At 36.1% G+C, this 20,901-nt stretch overlaps 1 protein-coding gene across 1 annotated transcript in view; it reads right to left on the reverse strand.

Annotated features, from left to right (window-relative positions):
* LOC126184230 (Bardet-Biedl syndrome 5 protein homolog) overlaps positions 1–20,542 on the reverse strand; it is a 34,339-nt gene extending 13,797 nt beyond the window's left edge. The window contains exons 1-4 of the mRNA XM_049926598.1: positions 20,493–20,542; positions 18,525–18,673; positions 14,546–14,595; positions 9,062–9,192 (exon numbers count right to left, since the gene is read on the reverse strand). Coding sequence (XP_049782555.1) covers positions 9,062–9,192; positions 14,546–14,595; positions 18,525–18,673; positions 20,493–20,542 — 380 coding nt within the window. The remainder of the gene's footprint in view (positions 1–9,061; positions 9,193–14,545; positions 14,596–18,524; positions 18,674–20,492) is intronic.
* Positions 20,543–20,901: the final 359 nt, after the last annotated feature.

The raw sequence follows: 20,901 nt of genomic DNA on the forward strand, positions 1-20,901 counted from the left end.
GAAAATATACATTCTTATTAAAATTAATTCACATTACCACAGGAAGTATCCAGTTAAGCCAGAGACAGAGACTGAAGCAGTAGTGTGTTGGTATGTCACAAGTGGATCACGCCTTTGATACATTACAACACCATCTGCCAAATAAGAATACACATTCAGCAGAAAGAAGACTGTGACAGAAAACCAAGGGAAGTGAGGCAAGCATATTTCTTAGCTCATTAGACATGGTGCAAGGACATGTAGTAAGGACCTGATACAGCAGTTAACAATCTGTTACGTGAATGTGGCAGAATAAGAATTGCGTATGTACTCATGTCAGAGCCTCAAGTTAGCTCCCTTTAAATACTCCAGTTTTCCAGTTCTCATCAGCTGATCATTTGGATCAATGGCATCCACAGTAATAGTAGTTAAATCTATGATTACAATGCTGTATTGAATGTATGTCCTAGATGCCCAGGCAGTCTATGATCTAGCTGATAATGTACTCAAAGTGATGGTTTTCACCTGATGAATTTCACACAGCTCTCTGTGTACCATCTACTGACAGACAAAACTGATTGTCTTTCAACAATACCTCAAGACAGAGTGCTGCAGCACTGAACTTTAGTGTAGATGCCAACAGCATGGACCCCTGCAGTCCACACTCCAGCTCAACACTCAACCATCTTCAGGTGCTGAAATCTACCAGGCCAATAGGAAGAAGATTGACTGACTACAGGACTACCACCACCAGGATCCTCTCTAATGAGTCATAAAGGGTCATCATAGAATTTGAGTGTCACCAAGGATGCTCCTGCAGCCAGTGCAAGACCACTTTGTGCAGGGTAATGTTTGCGCCTGCTCACCGACCACCCACTACAGTGCCAAGTACACTGACATCTTCTTCTCAACATACAGAGAAGAGCTGAATGTACAGATGTCAGCTAGAATCTACCACACAGCTGAATGAGCAACAGCTGAGGCTAGTGTGGGAGAGCAACACAATGAAAAAATGAGTGAACTCTAATAACGTTTTATTGGCATTGAAGATGCTTCACAGGTTCCCAGTCGCTATCCTGACTTCATGCAGAGGTGTCTCTACTCTGCCCCTCTGTAAACTGTTGCAGGAGTGTGCACAGCATCAAGCTGTCATCAGAAGATTTGCCACTGGAAGTGTTCGACTCCAATACCTGGAATTTTGAGGCAGAGGTCTGCACCTCACAACAGTAACCGCAATACAGTAAGCACAAGCGACATTTTGTCTTACTTTGGTTGTGATATGGCTGAGTTTAGTCATGGTGACTACCATGCTTGTCCAAAGTATCTTTTATGAAACCTATGGAACCTGCTGATTTATCAGAATTCAGAGGAAAACATAAACAAACATATTTGGAACCAGTGGGATGTACTATTTATAATTTTAAAGGCCATGGTGAACCATGCACTAAGTTTATACCTATACCTTGTTTTGCTTGTAGACAGTATGGTCACACAGCACACAAGTGTACTGAGAGTTGCTGGGTGATGATCAGGCAAAAGCAGTAGCTACATCTAATTTCATATGCTGTAAGCTATTTTTTCTTGTTTAGAATATGTTGCTACATTTTATGTTAATATTTTCAGTATAAACATAAGATAGTGGTAAACTGCACAAAAATAACAGGCACAAGGTCACCTACTGTTAGTGATAGTATAACCACTCTCATGGAGCAAGTGCCACAATTATCTAATATACTGTTGTTCCTGAACTAATGTGTTAAATAAGACAGAGTAGACAGGAGAGGGTGATTATGAGAAGTCATCTTAGATATATGTGCTATTGTGTTTAGAATAGTTTTCTTCAGGACAGCATGATGAAAACTATTTACAGGCAAAATCCAAATCAATCTGTACCTTCAGAGAAACAGTTCTGATCATCCTGTTTGCAAGAGAACTATCTGAAACAACTGTCTCACAGAGATGTTGAAAGCTTGGGAAATGATAATGTAACAGAAATGGCTAGAAAACCTGAAGGATTTCCATAGACCTTTAATCAGTTATAGGCCTTTGCATATGGATTAATTTACAATTATTCATGAATTATGTAAGCATTAACCTGACTCACACAACATCAGAGTAGAAATGATGTGATTTTAAGGAACCTATGTCTCCTATAATCTTTATTAAAAGATTTTTTAAATTATCTACCATCACAAGAAAATGGAAGACTACAAAACTTTGCTCATAAGTCAAGTGATTTAAACTGTAGTTCAAGTTTATTATATTTCACTAGCGTTATATCATCTTAATGATACTCAACCCACAATACTACTCTCTGCCATGATGGTATGCAGCAGTGGCTAGTGGCCAGAAAAAAATTTGTTGTACATAGTATCACTCATACCATACTATGGTAAGTTTAGATGCAAAAAATATATTTTCAATTTCCAACAACGACTAAAACTGTAGTTGCAGATGTGAATGTGTGAAATCTATAAGAAACTTGTGCATAACTGAGTAGAAATGAATGCCTCAGTGTGTGTCATGACACATTATTAATTTTTATATGTATGATTGTGTTTTCCATCACTTGTTGTAATGCTTACATCTGGAATAGTTACATTATTTTTAACTTTATGTTCTACTGTAAAAAGGAAGCATGTTGTTCATTCTACAGGGCACTTGCTCCAACTCAGATTTTCCCATTTGTGGGTTAAATACACTCTGTTCCTTACTGTATAACTAAATATGCTCTGATTTTGTTAGAATTAAAAAGGAATTGTTAAAATAAGTGCTCACTCTAAAATCCGTTGCTTAGTCTGAGAAACTTCTGTAACAGACTATCTAATTTATCTTGCAATTCTTGGGTAAGCAGGATTAATAAAACTGACATATAAATAAGGTGTCTATATTTCATGTATGAAAGTATTGTATTTATGATCTCTGGTTTACCATTAAATGACAAAAATAACTCCTGAAACCGATAGCAAAATGCAAACTAACAGTTACAGATATATCACAATCTTATTTGGAAAACCCATCCTCAAAATAATGAGACATATTAGTCAAGAAAAACCTGTAGCAGGTATTTAAAAAGGGGAAAATAGATTGTTTCACATATTTCCACTATCTTGAAAAATTTTGCATGCTTTTGCAGAGCCCTTGCAAAACTGTCACAGTTCTCTACTCACTCAAATTTGTAGGAGCTATATGTTCACTCTTTAAATTACATGAAGATATATGTAGTAATAAGAAGATGTATGTTCTAAAATATGAAGTTATTGTAATGGAACATATCTGAGTGTACATTAAAAACAGTAGACTGTTTTATAACCATTAACCACTCTGCATCACCCCCCCCCCCTCCACCAATACTACAGCCACTTCAATTAACTGAAATAATACACTCAATGTGTGACTGTGACATCCCCCCCCCCTCCCCCTCCCACCAAAACAAGATTTTACTAAAACAATTTATATTCCTACCTACATATATCTATTTCTAACTTTTGAAGAATAAAGTAGCAACAAAATTTCAAATCTCTAAAATGGCAAAGATTCTAGAAAATTACAAAAAAGCAATCTTGAACACTGGATACTTCTCAGTTGTTACTTCATGTGGATGATCTCATGGCCTGTTCAGTTACAGAAAACATTTCAGAACATAAGGGTGCACATTATGAAGTTGATCACATCTGCTGTCAACAAGAAGCCCTACACAGCTACATCTATTGTAGATACACACAGTAGATCTAGCAAGCCGTAGTAAGCTGACTGAGGCAAGAAAAAAAAAAAAAAAAGGAAAAAGAATGAAAGAAAAGAGAAAGAAAAAAAGGACAATGTAGGTGGAAATGATGGGCAGAGATGGTATTCCTCCCATTTACATGCTCAGAAAGCTATAGTTGGGAAACTGTGTTCACAGCCATTGTAGAAAGTGAACAGTGATTAGTGATAAATGAGCACTCTGATTTTTGCTTTGTGTTAGTTATGACACTGCAAAAGTTGTGAGCAATTTTATCTATTGTAATTTTTGAATGAACTACATGAGGCTCATATATCTCAAATTTTCAGATGAATGCAGTTCATCTTACGTATTTTCTGAATTGTAATTTCTAGGAGATTATATTACATTAATGTGCTGAGAGGTGACATAAGCTAATTATTTGATTGTTATTGTTACTCAAATTCTAGGTGTCTGCGATGTGTTAGAAGTAATGATGGGAACAAGTTGTACTTAAGGGAGAAAGTGGGATGGGAGTCAGTAAAAAAACAATGACACCTCCATCCTCACCGCAACCACACTGTAAATCTATGTGAGGCAACCTACCAGTTCTGTAGTTGTGATACATACTGTGTGAGTACAATAGAAGGGCCAAAGAAGACAGCTACAAAAACTTAAAGAGATTAACACAGGAACAGATACTGTAACATTTTTTACCATGTTTCAGATACTTTAATACAGAATCCGGTTGTGTATTGACTACAACTAAACTTTTAGCTGTGTATTGGGTCTTCACTAGAAATTAGCATGTCTGTCACTGGCCTATAACAACTTTAGATGAAGAAATATCAATAAATTATCTTTGATGTTTATTCTCATATAACTTTATAATGTTTAGTTTATTTTCTCGTGAGTTAATAATGGAAATAAAGTTTTCTGATGAAATGTTCTTACAACTATGTTTGTGACATGCAAATATCTGACGATAACATTTTGAGAAGCAATTTAGCAGTGGATACCACCTGGTTTGCTTTTATAATGACTGAATCTTGTGTCAGAAACTGAAAAGCTATCAAAATTATTACAAAATACAAAATGAAACATAATTTGACAAAATATCTAACATCAAAAGTTACATAATTGTAAAAAGTCATTACCTTTTGAAAAGCTACTAGCTAATGAGTCTTGCCTGTCCACATGTGCCAACTAACACCCCTAGGAAAAAGAATATCACAAAGAAGATCTTAGAAGGGGACATCATGGCAATTGGATTTTTGTAATTTTTTGTATTTATCATACATAAAGTTCAGAACTCAAAAATACCTTTCTCAAAGTGGTTCAACACAACACTCAAAACTACTTAAGAAAATGACTCTATAGTTCTCTGACCTTTTTCACTATGCTAAACTAAAGTGCTGTTCTTTTGACAAACAATGTGGTTATATGGTAGAGTGCTGATGTGGTACAGGAGGCTGTATTCGAATCCCCCCAGAGTCACAGTTTTAAACAAAGGTGTCTGTTGTATGCAAATTTGTATGAAGCATAAAATACAAAAAGCTAAAAAGCAATTTTTTTTATTATTTCATAAATTATAAGATATTGATTAATATTCTTTTATAAGAGATTGGTAATTAAAAAATTTTGTTTTTAATGAAAACTGGATTTTTGGGTGCACTATATAATTAAAAATAAGAAGATGTCTAATTGTCATAAAATGACAATTAGGTGTGGAATGAGCACACATTTGATACACTTCATATTTAAATGACATAGTTATTCAAACTGATTGGAATAAAATGAAAAAAAAAAAAAAAAAAAAAGAAATGGCAAAATGAGAGTCAATGTAATGGTTGCGAGTTGTTCCACTTTTTGTATTCTGTTCTTAAAGGAACTCTCCCAGCACTTATACATTTGTTTAAAAATTTGGTTCCAACTGGAATCAAACCCATGCTCCCCACATAGTTAGCAAGCACTCGACCACAGAGCTACACAGCTCATCAAGAACATATGACTAATTTTAGCATATTAAACATGGTTGGAAAACTTCTAAGTCAGTTTGCTTACGACTTTTTGAGAGTTGCATCTAACTGCTTTGGGAGAGCTATATTAGAGTTCTGAACTTCATGTACCACATATATAAAAAATTCAATCACCATGTGGTCCCCTTGTTAGACAAAATGAATGGGCAGTTTACAGAATAAATCATTCATTCTATAATAGAATGCTATTATTTTTCCATTAAATACTTAAATACGCACATGTCACTCATTCACTCATCTGTAAAACTGCAGGCAACCAAATAATGTCTAATTGTAGATCTATGTAACTTCTTTCAGTAGTCAGTGGGAGCTGTGAAGACTGGCCCAATTTCTCAATGACTGTCTGTCAGTATGGTTCCTGTTTTGCATTTATTGTAGAAGAAGATGAACATGGTCTCACAAATTAAGCCTTGCCAATTTTAAATGAGGGTAATTATTCTGATGTCATTTTCTGTAATCTTGCCAGTGAAATAAGAATTCGTCACATAAATCTGATTAATAAACTGAAACTTTATGCTATTAATGGAATAAAATCTGAATTTCAGTAAGGATGTAGTTTCACCTCAATAAGAGAGAGAGAGCAGAAAGTAACATTACAAGACTGTACCACAATAATAGAAGAAAACTCACAATATAGCAATATACAATTTATGTATCAGATGATATTCTATTGTATGAAACTGTTATTGAGGCAAAATTTCACACACTCTAAGTGAAATCCTAAGAATAAAATTTCTTATTCTGTAGGTGAGTTATAAGCTAAAATGGCATCAGTAGATTAATTATCTAAGAACATAACTGTTTACTATTCGAAAGTAGACTGCAAAGTGAAAATACATTTTTTGGGAACATAGCTATGTAGCCTAGTATTCATTGTGGTGTTCTGTGTATTGATTAGAAACATACCTGGACAAATCTGCTGTATTATGATTGGTATGCCTACTGACATGAATAGGCTGTTATCCTGTTGGTTGAGTGCAGTAGTGACAGGGTTTTCCATTAGCACATTTGAGTGCAGTCTAACTGAAGGTTGCTGAGAAGTGGGATATTCCACTTCTATAGTCATGCATGTTCTGTCCTTTTCATACAAGACTGTGCCAAAGGTGTTTGCTGTGTTCATAAATGTAAATGTCGTGTGACTAGGATCTCCCTTTGGGTAGACCATTCTCCAGGTGCAAGTCTTTCGACTTGATGCCAGTTCGGCGACTTGTGCGTCAATGGGGATGAAATAATGATGATTAGGACAACACAACACCCAGTCCCTGAGCAGAGAAAAATCTCCAATTCAGCTGCGAATTGAACCTGGGCCCTTAGGATTGACATTCTGCTGCACTGACCACTCAGCTACCGGGGGTCAGACACTGTGTTCATCAATTTAGAGAGTACAGCAACTGACAAAGTCAAGTTTGATGATCAATATTTTTGCTGCAGAGGTGTCCATCAGCAAATGATGAATATAATGAAGTATTATCAAACCACTATGCAAAAAAAAAAAAAAAAAAAAAAATATTCTCACTGGGCTGGTACATGCAGGTGGCAGTATATGATTACACTGAAAACCACATTAGGTGATATACATTTTCAGCAGTTGGTTCACCACTGAAGAAGGTGGTTGGGATAATCTGATTTGGAAGCTATTTTACATCAAATTGTTCCCTTCATATGTCTACTATTATCACCTACTGATGAACATTATACTATTACAAAATCATATTATGTACAAACCTATGTTTACCTGCACAACTCAGAATGACACCTTTACATTTCAGAAGATAATGCAGCACCTGACTGATCCCAAATAATGTCAGAATGGATTGACAAGTACTTCGTAACTGTGAAAGAAGTAGTGAGGCCACAACACTCAACTCATACCAGTTGTATTGAACCATCTGAGTTTACGTCAGGTTAACTGTGTGTGTGTGTGTGTGTGTGTGTGTGTGTGTGTGTGTGTGTGTGTGTGTGTTTGTGTTTGTTTGGCTCCTTAATCACATGGTGAAGGAGTACTCCTCTCCCTTCCATTGTTGACACCCGAAATAATGTATAAACAATAACATATAAAAATAAATCAAGAATTTTAGATCAGTGTATTTTGTATTTGGAAGTATCACTGATGAAGGTAACTTGAAGTGAAACATTGCAATTTTATTACGTGCTTTAGCTCCCTATTGTACTGTAGGATTTGCTTCTGCAGCAGTGTAGTTAAATTAAATAAACTGTTTTTTCAGCTAGAGATAGCTATGGCAATTTTAGTATCTTAAATTTAGTATTTATATCTACTGAGTATATATAACACAGAAATGCCGACTGATTCTGCATGAACTGTGTAGATTTCATTTACAATTACTGACTCTTATTGTTTATGTATAGAATGATTTCTTTCTGATCCCTTAGCGTTCTCCTGAATGAAGAAATCTAAACTGTACATAAATATAAATGGACAATTGATTGAATGTATGCTCTGGTGTAAAGAAAGTATTTGGGTTAGATATGGTGAGTAATTGTGTGTGCAAGAGTTTTGTAAAACAATGGAGTTAAAGTAGATTTCTATCCACGTGGAGCTTTTTATTGTAGTCAGAAATTTAAAACATCAATTTCAATTAATCAGCTGGAGACCTTTAATGCTAGTATTTCATGCATTTCATATGATGCCAAGTTCTGTTCCAATAACTATATTATCAGTTTCAACAGCAAAGCACATACATTACCAACAGTAAAGTCACGAAAGTATTACTGCCACTGTTATTTTCAACTGAAGAGCACCCAGTGTTATATGTCATTCCTCAAAGGAGAATACAGAAATTCACTTTTCCTTCTCATGCACACAGTATGGAAAATTTGTGAGGAACTAAAGTGTGAAGCTTTTTTATATTTTTTAATTTTTATACTATTTGGCAAATTCTGTAACATGTATATCCACATCATCATTCAGTCCCACACATTTCCACAAGCTTCAATTTTTGAAAACCAAGAGTGTAGACCACATGGTGCACTTATAGCAGTCATTGTTGTATACATGAAACATGATGTCTTGATTCATGATATTTTTAAGACAGCATGCAAGTACAGATTATCTGTTAGATTTTCAGTGTTCCTCTACAGACAAGTAAACAGTTAATAAATAAATTGGTACATTATACCCTAATTAAACGTTTCTGTAGGAACATAGGCAATAGTGTGCGGTAACAGAACAATAAAAAAATGTTTTACATATTCAAAGATTCCTTAATTTGAATGTTTTCCAAATAGACTAAATGCTAAATATCAGGAAATAGGTTATATGTGGTTGTTGGTATACCATCAATATATGACAGAACTCCAGTATACAATACATGATACTACTTACCTAAAAATATCCAATATTACTTTAATATGATCTAGATCATACAAATTATTACAGTTTTTGAACACATATTCTCTGTGGAATGGACTATCATATGTGAGTAAACACAGCACTTGTGTTTCATCTGGTTCACCCTGTTGAATGATATTTACGGTTACAAGACATGCTTAAAAGCCACAAAAATAAGAAAGTAATCATGTGAAATGTTACTTATTATTGTTCATTATTTAATAATATTAACTTTAAAACTGGAGAGATCAAAAGTGCTGTATATTAGATGATGGATATGATACTATTTTGCTAGTACACAACAAATGAAGAGGGGGAACAATAAAATTGAGAAAATGGAGGTACAATATTGACTATGGGACAGAATTGATGAAGTATGAGACAAGAGGACAGCTGGAAAAATATACAACATTAAAATGATAGACAAAAATTTATACGTTTTATTCTATACATACACAAAATCTGATATAATGGTAATGTCAACAGTAATGATGTGGGATACTGTAAAGTGAAGAGCAGAAATTACATAATTTGTGATTATATATGCTCATAACAAATTCACCATATCCATGTGTAAGACGCAAAGAAATTTCTACTAGTTTATGAGTTTCTTTACTTGGTGGAACCACAAAAAATGAAACTAAAAACTACATTCCTTCCTATCGTTACTTGGGCAAATTTAACTCACCTGCATACTGGTTTTAACACTTGATCTTTCCTGAATATAATACCTAAACAATAATTTAACATAACTGACACAAAAGCTACAAACATAACAGTGTTCAATAAATTTCCTTAATTTTACTTACATATTAGTAATGTTCATCTTACACTTTTCAGAAATTGATGAAATTCTGTATCAAACTGCAGACTCTCTATCTTACATTTTAACTAATTCATCCAGCTAGTATTGTACACACAAAGTTTAAAATGTACTTTGATCAATCTGCTGTCAGTTCATGTTGCTTATACAAAGAGTTGGAACAATTGTTGGAATAAAAGTCAGGAGAACTTCTATTACTGCACAAGAACTGAGTGCTGAACTATCAGATCTGTATTGTGTTACTCACTCACAGAGGTATTTAGACTCTTATCACAGAACTGTAGTTTTTTTTAGGATTTTAACACTTTGGCAACCAAGCTAAAGCACAGCTCAGGCAACAACGCTATGTTCAGGAGACTGCACCTCAGTACATCATCGGCCATAATTTTCTTGATTCACAGATTGATCATTCAATAACTGGATTCATTCTGTATGATAACAATTTACAGACTTCTTACTTCACAGGTGCTGCCTTACATTGTCAACTTCTAGAATAAACTCAAAAGAAACATTAGCGAACATAAGGGATGTTATTATGACTGACTGAGTCAATGTCGGCTTCTGTTGTCGTGTGTTTTATGTGTTTACTCATTGAGTTTTGCTGTATGTTGTAATTTTGCTATGAATATGTCATATTTGTTTAGTTATCAAGATAATTTGGAAGTTCAGGGGGAAGAATTAAATGATTCTGGACTAGAGAGAGAGATATCTGAGTGGGAGCAGTATAAAGAAGATTCATATTAAGGCAAGCTGCAGTCTGCTACAATTTCTTATTATTAATATTGTTGCTACATACATTACTGTTGTAATTACAATTTAATTATATTTTACAGTTAACTCTCATGATGAATCAGTATACAACACAGACAGGATTTCCAGATTTGTTTGGAGGAGAGCACACAATTTATTGGCACAACAAGAATTAAAGAAACTAACTAGTATTATCGTGATTCAAACACACCTCTCTTCATGACAGAATACTTCAGATTTTTCCATACAAAGGCCAGTTAGGTGTGGAATTGCTCAAGAACACACTTTGTTCTTTATTTTGTAAGGATACTATACTTTCTGCCATCTTTAGTGTAATATATTTACTATATCAAAGAACTAAAATAAATATGAGAAATAAAATAAACCTTCGAGCTTCATATGTTTTTAATGTGTATTACATTTATACATCTAACACAAATGTGCCACTAAAATTTCCAATAATGACATAAACAGTTAGTTTTCTCAGCAGAAATTATTTCTAAGTGGTTGTACATCAAAGTGTTAAGAGAACAGAAAAAACATGAATAGCTCATACTGTCAGTAAGATGCAGATGCATCCACAGACCTGCGATTAGTCAGTATGTATGTAACTTCTGTTGTGAGGTCATAAAAACACATTAGCTTGTGTATAATTACAACTGCTTACACACAGTTAGTTACTACAATATTTCAGTTTTAGAAATAGGTTCTTGTAATTTAAGAACAGTTTGAACGTTTCATTGACTCAAAATTGGTTGTGGCTATGAACCGTATAAATTTAACTGTAGGAGGCTGAGTGGCTGGCATTCCTTGTCCCAATAAACAGATGGTATATTTTAGTTAGCTATCACTGTGAGTAAAGTTGATAGGTGAGTGATTTGCTTTTCTATTTAAATATTCAGATATATTTTTTACAATTTGCATTTGTGCCAGATGCATAAACATTAGGTAAATTGATGGTGGATGGGGAAGAAATGAAAGGAAAGTGAAGGAACTAATGATATCAGCTGCATCAGAACTTTATGCAGAATAACCACAACAAGTGAGAATGTTTGCTGGACCGGGATGTGTTCACCAATAGAACCATGTAGATTCTGCAACACAGAAGTGGGTTGTTTCTAAAGCAATTGGAGATGGTACTGAGAAAGGCTCTGAAGAAATTCTCATAACTTAATAGTCATAAAGAACATTAATATTAATACACTGAAAGATTGTTCCAGTGACAGACACTTAAACGATCTAATTAGTAACAAGTAATTAAAGCTGCAAGTTAAAAATCCTGTATGATTCAGTAATACTGCAGTGGTACTGATATGAAGTATGTGCAAAAAGTAAGGTTCATTCAGAACTGACTGAAACCAAGGCACTAAAGAGAATTACTGAAACGTTAATAAACTGTACAATAGATCAATAAGAGTGGCTGAATTATACTACTTCAGTAATGGTATTGAAACAGGTGATAATGTGGCAAGTACTTGACTTAAAAAAATGTAAAATTAAAAGATAGATCTGGCATACTCAGGGAAATAAAACACTGAGAAAGGAAAGCTAAGAAATTTTGGACCCAAATGGAGACATTACGGTTTTCAGTGAACACTACATAAAACATTTAGCCAATCTCACAACACAGACTTCCTCAAATGAAATAAACTAAAGGAAAGTTGTTAATGTAACATGTTGCAAATTTATGATCTGCAGGTAATTGTTTGTGGGTTGATTATAAACAATGTAGAAATTGAAAAAAGTATTATTCTGAGCAGTGGCAATCATCTCTCACTGACTGAAAGCAAAATGTAAGCTATGTATATGCAGTGAAGTGCCAAAAAAAACAGATATAGGCATGCATATTCAACTCAAATTGTAGTGAACTTACAACACCCACTACTGACATATTAGGAGAGCAAATGGTAAATGAAATTATTAAACGAAATTATAGAGCGAATGAGAAGGCATGTGAACCTCTATCTACACTCCTGGAAATTGAAATAAGAACACCGTGAATTCATTGTCCCAGGAAGGGGAAACTTTATTGACACATTCCTGGGGTCAGATACATCACATGATCACACTGACAGAACCACAGGCACATAGACACAGGCAACAGAGCATGCACAATGTCGGCACTAGTACAGTGTATATCTACCTTTCGCAGCAATGCAGGCTGCTATTCTCCCATGGAGACGATCGTAGAGATGCTGGATGTAGTCCTGTGGAATGGCTTGCCATGCCATTTCCACCTGGCGCCTCAGTTGGACCAGCGTTCATGCTGGACGTGCAGACCGCGTGAGACGACGTTTCATCCAGTCCCAAACATGCTCAATGGGGGACAGATCCGGAGATCTTGCTGGCCAGGGTAGTTGACTTACACCTTCTAGAGCACGTTGGGTGGCACGGGATACATGCGGACGTGCATTGTCTTGTTGGAACAGCAAGTTCCCTTGCCGGTCTAGGAATGGTGGAACGATGGGTTCGATGATGGTTTGGATGTACCGTGCACTATTCAGTGTCCCCTCGACGATCACCAGTGGTGTACGGCCAGTGTAGGAGATCGCTCCCCACACCATGATGCCGGGTGTTGGCCCTGTGTGCCTCGGTCGTATGCAGTCCTGATTGTGGCGCTCACCTGCACGGCGCCAAACACGCATACGACCATCATTGGCACCAAGGCAGAAGCGACTCTCATCGCTGAAGACGACACGTCTCCATTTGTCCCTCAATTCACGCCTGACGCGACACCACTGGAGGCGGGCTGCACGATTTTGGGGCGTGAGCGGAAGACGGCCTAACGGTGTGCGGGACCGTAGCCCAGCTTCATGGAGACGGTTGCGAATGGTCCTCGCCGATACCCCAGGAGCAACAGTGTCCCTAATTTGCTGGGAAGTGGCGGTGCAGTCCCCTACGGCACTGCGTAGGATCCTACGGTCTTGGCGTGCATCCGTGCGTCGCTGCGGTCCGGTCCCAGGTCAACGGGCACGTGCACCTTCCGCCGACCACTGGCGACAACATCGATGTACTGTGGAGACCTCACGCCCCACGTGTTGAGCAATTCGGCGGTACGTCCACCCGGCCTCCCGCATGCCCACTATACGCCCTCGCTCAAAGTCCGTCAACTGCACATACGGTTCACGTCGACGCTGTCGCGGCATGCTACCAGTGTTAAAGACTGCGATGGAGCTCCGTATGCCACGGCAAACTGGCTGACACTGACGGCGGCGGTGCACAAATGCTGTGCAGCTAGCGCCATTCGACGGCCAACACCGCGGTTCCTGGTGTGTCCGCTGTGCCGTGCGTGTGATCATTGCTTGTACAGCCCTCTCGCAGTGTCCGGAGCAAGTATGGTGGGTCTGACACACCGGTGTCAATGTGTTCTTTTTTCCATTTCCAGGAGTGTATATGTCAATATAGGTTATAATAGGTCCACTACTGCTCTAATTTACAAATATTACTGTTGACTTCAAGTATATGCATACATGTGCTTCTTCAGGCCATATAAAACCTTTCAGAATGACCGTTAAGGAGTTACATACAAATCTTTAAGCGACACAGATTTTACATATGGTAGTCCGAATTACTGTCAACAAATCGTAAGGCTTAAGGAAATCACCCCTTAAATTTTAATTAATCTGTCATTTATATACTACCATAATTTTGGATGTGTGTGTATGTGTATTATTTAAAACATTTTATTATATTAGGTAAGGTGGAATGGATTTACTTCCACTTACATTGCATTACAAATCATTAGACCCAGGAGATGTCATACTCGAACATAAACTACTGTATTGTTATAAAATAAAGCAGAAATGTATACTACTTAAAGACTTTGCTTATAAAGCTTGTGTACATTATTACAGTCACATTACTAATATGAATGTGTAATGCACAAAAAAAAGAACACAACTTACACTATATATTTTCCGTCTTCCAACTGCAATCACTTTCTCAAACCCAATAGCTGAAAGGCAAAAGGATTTCAGAAATTTATATCAAAACTGTATTAAGTGTCCTAAAGGTAACAGGGCAATAAATGTTAGTCTTGGAATAGGTGAAATACTCTAGATATACAGACAAGAGTGTATAATTGCATTTGTTTATTTACTACTGCATATAATAGCAAATCAGCTGTATATATTTCCAATAATGGATGGCACTCATTAGTAAGAACTCAGTTAAATGCCATCTTGACTGTTCATGTAGGCCTGAACTCTGATAGTGCTGGAAATAATTCACATACCGGGTGATAAAAAAGTCAGTATAAATTTGAAAACTGAATAAATCACGGAATAATGTAGATAGAGAGGTACAAATTGACACACATGCTTGGAATGACATGGGGTTTTATTAGAACCAAAACAATACAAACGTTCAAAAAATAGCAATAATTAGCATAACAAAGTAAGACAAAGCAAAGATGAAGGAAATGCTCAATATGTCCACCATCATTCCTCAACAATAGCTGTAGTCGAGGAATAATGTTGTGAACAGCACTGTAAAGCATGTCCGGAGCTATGGTGAGGCATTGGTGTCGTATGCTGTCTTTCAGCATCCCTAGAGATGTCGGTCGATCACGATACACTTGCGACTTCAGGTAACCCCAAAGCCAATAATCGCACGGACTGAGGTCTGGGGACCTGGGAGGCCAAGCATGACGAAAGTGGCGGCTGATCACACGATCATCACCAAAGAACGCGTGCAAGACAGCTTTCGTGTGTCTAGCAATATGGGGTGTTTTTTTGGCTCTAATAAAACCCCATGTCATTACAAGCATGTGTGTCAATTTTTACCTCTCTGTCTACATTATTCCGTGGTTTATTAAGTTTTCAAATTTATACTGACTTTTTGATCACCCAGTATACAGAAGTAGGTGAAAAAGTAATGTAATAACATAGTTTCTGTAAGGAAAGCTAAAGTCTTTTTTCAGTTAGTTACTTACATGCTCCACAGATTACTTTAATGTTCAATAAAGTAGACCTTGTTCTGTACAGGAACTGTTCAGTATAGTGCCCTTCTTGGTCACAAGAAGGTGTACAGTGATACATCATATATAGTCTTGTACATTCAAGTACATCTGTAAACTAACATACAATTTCAGCACCTGTGACAATACAAGAAACTATCTTCAAATAAGATTTGACTGTAGTATAGTAAATTAATCTGTTTACACAATCCTAAAAGAAACTTTCCCTCAATGTCTGCTGGCTGACCTATCAATACAATAGGAGCACTAAAACTGACTCTTCATTACCCACACTACATGTTAATATTGTTTCCAGAAAAATGAGCGACAACATATCTTTTGGCCTTCCTGCTAAGATATGAATGTTGAGTACTTTATATGAGGCTCCACTTACTTGTTTGGACAAGTACAGTTTCTGATTATATTTATGAGACAATAAGCCACAACACATCTTTTAGCTTTCCTACTAAGATATGAATGTTGGGTACTTCATATGAGGGTCCACTTACTTGTTTGGACAAGTATAGTTTCTGATCATATTTACAATAATACTTGTCTTTATGTTCAGAATAAATTGGTGCTGATAGGCTATCAGTGTTTGTGTTTTCATAATACCAAATATATCTACTGTTACTGTTAGAGATGCTGCACCATAACACCATATAAAACAAGAGGAATGACCTTTACTGGGTAAAATACCCACATAGAAAAATGCACACTATTAAAAAAATTTATTGCTCCATTTTGTTTGTGAAGCCCACTGTGTGTCATACCAAATCTTTTACGGATAATTGGATGCTATTGCTCTTTATGTAAGATCCATCAAAATAGTTGTTTGCCTTATGTTATGATTCTGTGCTCTCCAGAAGGGCAGGAATGTTGCAAACCATGCTAAAACGTCCTCATCACATTCTGGTGTTTTGATAGGCCTTAAATAAGCAGCATTGTTTATCTAAACATTAAAGGAAACAATATCTCATAGGTATGTATGAAAAACATATACATGTAGTGTGTTGAATGGGCAATGGTGCATGAACAACAATGGAGGTTCACTAGTGAACAAAAAATATGAATTGTTAAGGAAGGTTATAGGCTGTGGGGGCATTTGAGAAACAATGTGAACATGTAGTTAATGGTGTTTGTGTTAGCACACTCTTCACATGGAGCACAAACTATAATATAACTTTCCAGCGAACAGGTATACATATATTGTGCCGGCCGCTGTGGCTGAGCTGTTACAGGCGCTTCAGTCTGTAACCGTGCTGCTGGTACAGTCACAGGTTCGAATCCTGCCTCGGGCATGGATGTGTGTGATGTCCTTAGGTTAGTTAGGTTTAAGTAGTTCTAAGTCTAGGGGCTGATGACCTCAGATGATAAGTCCCATAGTGCTTAGAGCCATTTGATTTGAACCATATATTGTATGAAAAAATATATATGGAGTTGCTATAATCTTACACAGTTGAGCAGTTTTCCACTGAGACCACTGATTCTACATTGTATGTGGCTCACAGCATCTGTAGATCACTTTTTTGCCAAATTCCTTTAAGAAAATTACACTGAACTGCCTTCTTTTTGCCTGAGTCAAAAATCACATTACTTTTAAAATAAAAATTCTGATGAAACAAGCTGATTTCTCCTTTCTCTCAGCTGGAGAGTGATGAAATAAAAGTCCCAGTAAACTTAAATTCCTTCAATAATAACTTCTTGAATTCAGGATTTGTTACCAAAACATACCACACCTGAACCCCCGATCTTTTTGTAAGCTTTCCCAACACTTATTTAATCTTTGTGGGTAGATCTAACAGTTTGTCTTAAATCATAATACTCAGTTTTCATTTATGATCAGTGCATTAGTATCTGCATATGATTTCTTAGGGATAATTATGGTGGCACAGTACCCCACTCTACCCCTGCAGCCCCCCTCCCCACCCTCCACCCCTCCCCCCAACCCACAAATTAGCCATTTTTGGTATAAAAGATACAGTGCTAAAGTAAAAATGTATTGTGCAGAAAAAATGATCTTTAAATTAAAAAAAATCCATGAAGACTATGAACTTCAGTCTTAACATACATCAAAACTGGCAGGCTGTTTCTTTTACGTTTTCAATCTTCACTAGATCTGCTCTCATGGGACTGGAATACATTGTCTCATATGCAGATGTGCAGAGTTAGATTTCAGGCTGTGCATATTGGTGACATCTGTTGTCAAGTGTGAGGCATGTGTATATATCAAGAACATGAAACCTTTTGGCATGGGTAAGTATTCATAAACCATTTTCAGCATCTCAATAATTATTTGTATCCTGCCTGTCCTGAGTAATGGTGCTATTTTCACTATATTTGTACTGGTTCCCTTCAAGACAAAAACTCAGCTATACATGAAGCACATACACTTCAGAATTGTTTTAAAGACTGTCACCTTCAATAATGATGACCATACTCATCACATATCAATTCATTCTAACACATATCTGAATCCAGGCACAAACTCATCAACAGACATTACATAGAATGTCATAGTGCACAACGTACATTTTTTAATATTAAGATGACATAGCTATCACATAATTACTGTGCTAACATGTTAGATCCCTGCTGCATGCAAAATAAGAAGTGCAATATCTGATATGTGCTCAAGTTGCTGTGATCATATAGTGTAATGTTCCTACACTGGCAAACCCCCAAGCACCACTTAGTTATCATCATTTGACATGATTCCATATACATACATATAAATGAAGTACAGTCCAATAGATGGACAGCAGCTACACTCAGCAGAAATTTTTCACTTTCCTCAGACATAATGGTAACTTTCATATTAATATGAGATAATATTTGGTGTTATACTAGACTCTACTCAACATAGCATATGAATGAACAGGGAAATGTGATCCTCGGACATCTACTTTAGAAAGCAAGATACTCACATAAGTTACGACCAGCATGGGTGTCAGAATACCAGAACACTCGGAAGTTTGTTGTAAGTAAAGTTCCAAGATCTCCAGGAAATTTATCCATAACTTCAATTCCCTTATGACTACGCCGGACTGATTCACCAAAACTCAGCACAAAGCCACTAAAAATAACAAAAACGTACATAGAAATTCGAATAACATCAGCACAGAATATTAGCTTTTAGTTGATAAGAGCAGTGTATGATAACATTTCGAAAAGTTATTTTAATGTGGGATACTTCACATGTCAATTTTATTAAATGGCACTGCAATGACTGATTGTTCTATGTTCAACATATAAACAAATTGCAAGTATTTATCATTTTTTGTCCGATTACTTAAGTTATCCCCTAATCACAGGAACAAAAGGAAGTGATGAAAGTGGTCAGAAATTATGAATTAACTTATTTATTCTAAGACTTGCTACACATTCATTTACATACAAACTTTTCAGTCTCAGGAACAAAGGGAAATAATACAAGTCATGTTATATAGTAACTTCAGTTATGTACTGCAATAATTGCCTCATTTCCAGTGACATATAAATACATAGTAAGATATGTGGGAGCAGGTTTTTTTTTATTATACTATATATTAAGGTGGCATCTTATTCCCTTGTAAGTGCTTTTTTTTATTCACATACTTAGTCATAAAACAGCTCATGTATAAAGAATATTGATTTCCTGTTCAGTAAATGTACCCACAGTATGACAGAAATATTTTCTGTATTACATGTTGTTTGTGCTACCAGACGCAGGAGTGGACAAGGGTGGCACAACAATGCACAGAAATGAAAAAAAAGGAAGCCTTTTGCAATGTGTAATCATGGGCAATGTAAGTATATTCAACAGAAGTTCTTTTTTAAATAGCACAGTTAGCACTGAATACTCTATGTGTCTCAGTATAGGGCAGAAGATGTTGCATTTCATCACATTTATAACAGTTAATGTACTGTATTACATCTGTATATCTGAGCACCAATTATGTAGTTCTACATATGAGACGTACAGAAATTGAAAATGTGAAACTTTTTCATTAAAGGAGAAAAAAGATTTTCAGTTTCCAATTACTACCGTACATAGTCCTTTCAATTACAAGTAATAGCAGCACCAGTATTATCTCCTGCTTCATATTTTTAATACAGTGGAGCTATAAAAGAAGCTGATGGCACGCACATCGTTTTCTTTATGAGTGAGATTCTGGAGATCAAAAAGTGTGGTATAAGCAAGGTTTGTAAGTGGTCAAGGTCGTACTTAAATGTTTTGAAAATGTGTATGACATTTGTAGTCATTCATAGAGAGCAATATGCTGCAACTATTTTCCTACCTACAAAGCTCTATGACTACTGTGTAGTGGTTTTGGAAGTCTAGCGATGGTAAAGTTGAGCAAAAGTAGCCCAGAGTGATTCGTAAGTAAACAACGTACATCCGTTTATAAGTAAATTGGTTGCTTTTGCACGAAGTGCCACTACACCTGTAACGGGAGGAATCAGCAGTTCTCATTGAGACACCAGACACTAGAAATCACAGTGTGAAGAAACGCAGCTTACTAAAATTAACTTTTAAAGGAAACTTAATATTGTAAGCAACTTTTCTCAGACGGAGCTTCCTTGAAGTTTACAAGGTGGGATGCAGGAAACCACTCAATGTATGAAGTATGGCAATACTCTATGGTCTACTTGCATAATCATTACTGTTTGAAAGACATCAAACGATTCGGATATCTTTATTATGTTACAGTAGGAAAATTTTGCTAAAAGTTTGATGAATAAATAAAGGAAAAAAAAAGAAATGAAAATGTCTATGTGGTTTGCAGCAATAGTTATTGTCCCCTTTAGTGAAATTAAGATTGAACACTATTTATTAGCTACTATTTTCATTTACGATTACATTTGTGAAGTAAATAGTTAAATACAATCAAAATTTCAGAAAACTAACATACCTTGTCAAGTTATTACGTACGTATTTGTCAGGGCGAATCTCCACCTCCATTATTCTTGCAGATTAGCGGCACTACAAATTAGTCTACGGTTTGTTTTATAGCTGTTGATCTGCTATGAAAGCATCAGCACACGAAATTTCCCGCTATGTATGAAAATGTTTCCTCTGTTACGCGAATGTCGTTTATTTCTAAATTGTTAAGACGTTAGGCTGAAAGCATAAAACAAAATTTGGCGCTCTTAGCAGTGAACACTACGTGCGTCAAATAACAACCAAAGGAAAGCGGTAACTATCGGAAACAAGTAAGTTTAAAAAAATAATATTGAAAAACATTTGCCAAGCATTTTTTTCGTTGTCAGTTACATCTAGAAGGATATTACGCTGTTGCATGTCTCGTTATCTCACTGGTT

Source organism: Schistocerca cancellata, chromosome 4 (assembly GCF_023864275.1).
Source record: "Schistocerca cancellata isolate TAMUIC-IGC-003103 chromosome 4, iqSchCanc2.1, whole genome shotgun sequence".
Taxonomy (NCBI): domain Eukaryota; kingdom Metazoa; phylum Arthropoda; class Insecta; order Orthoptera; family Acrididae; genus Schistocerca; species Schistocerca cancellata.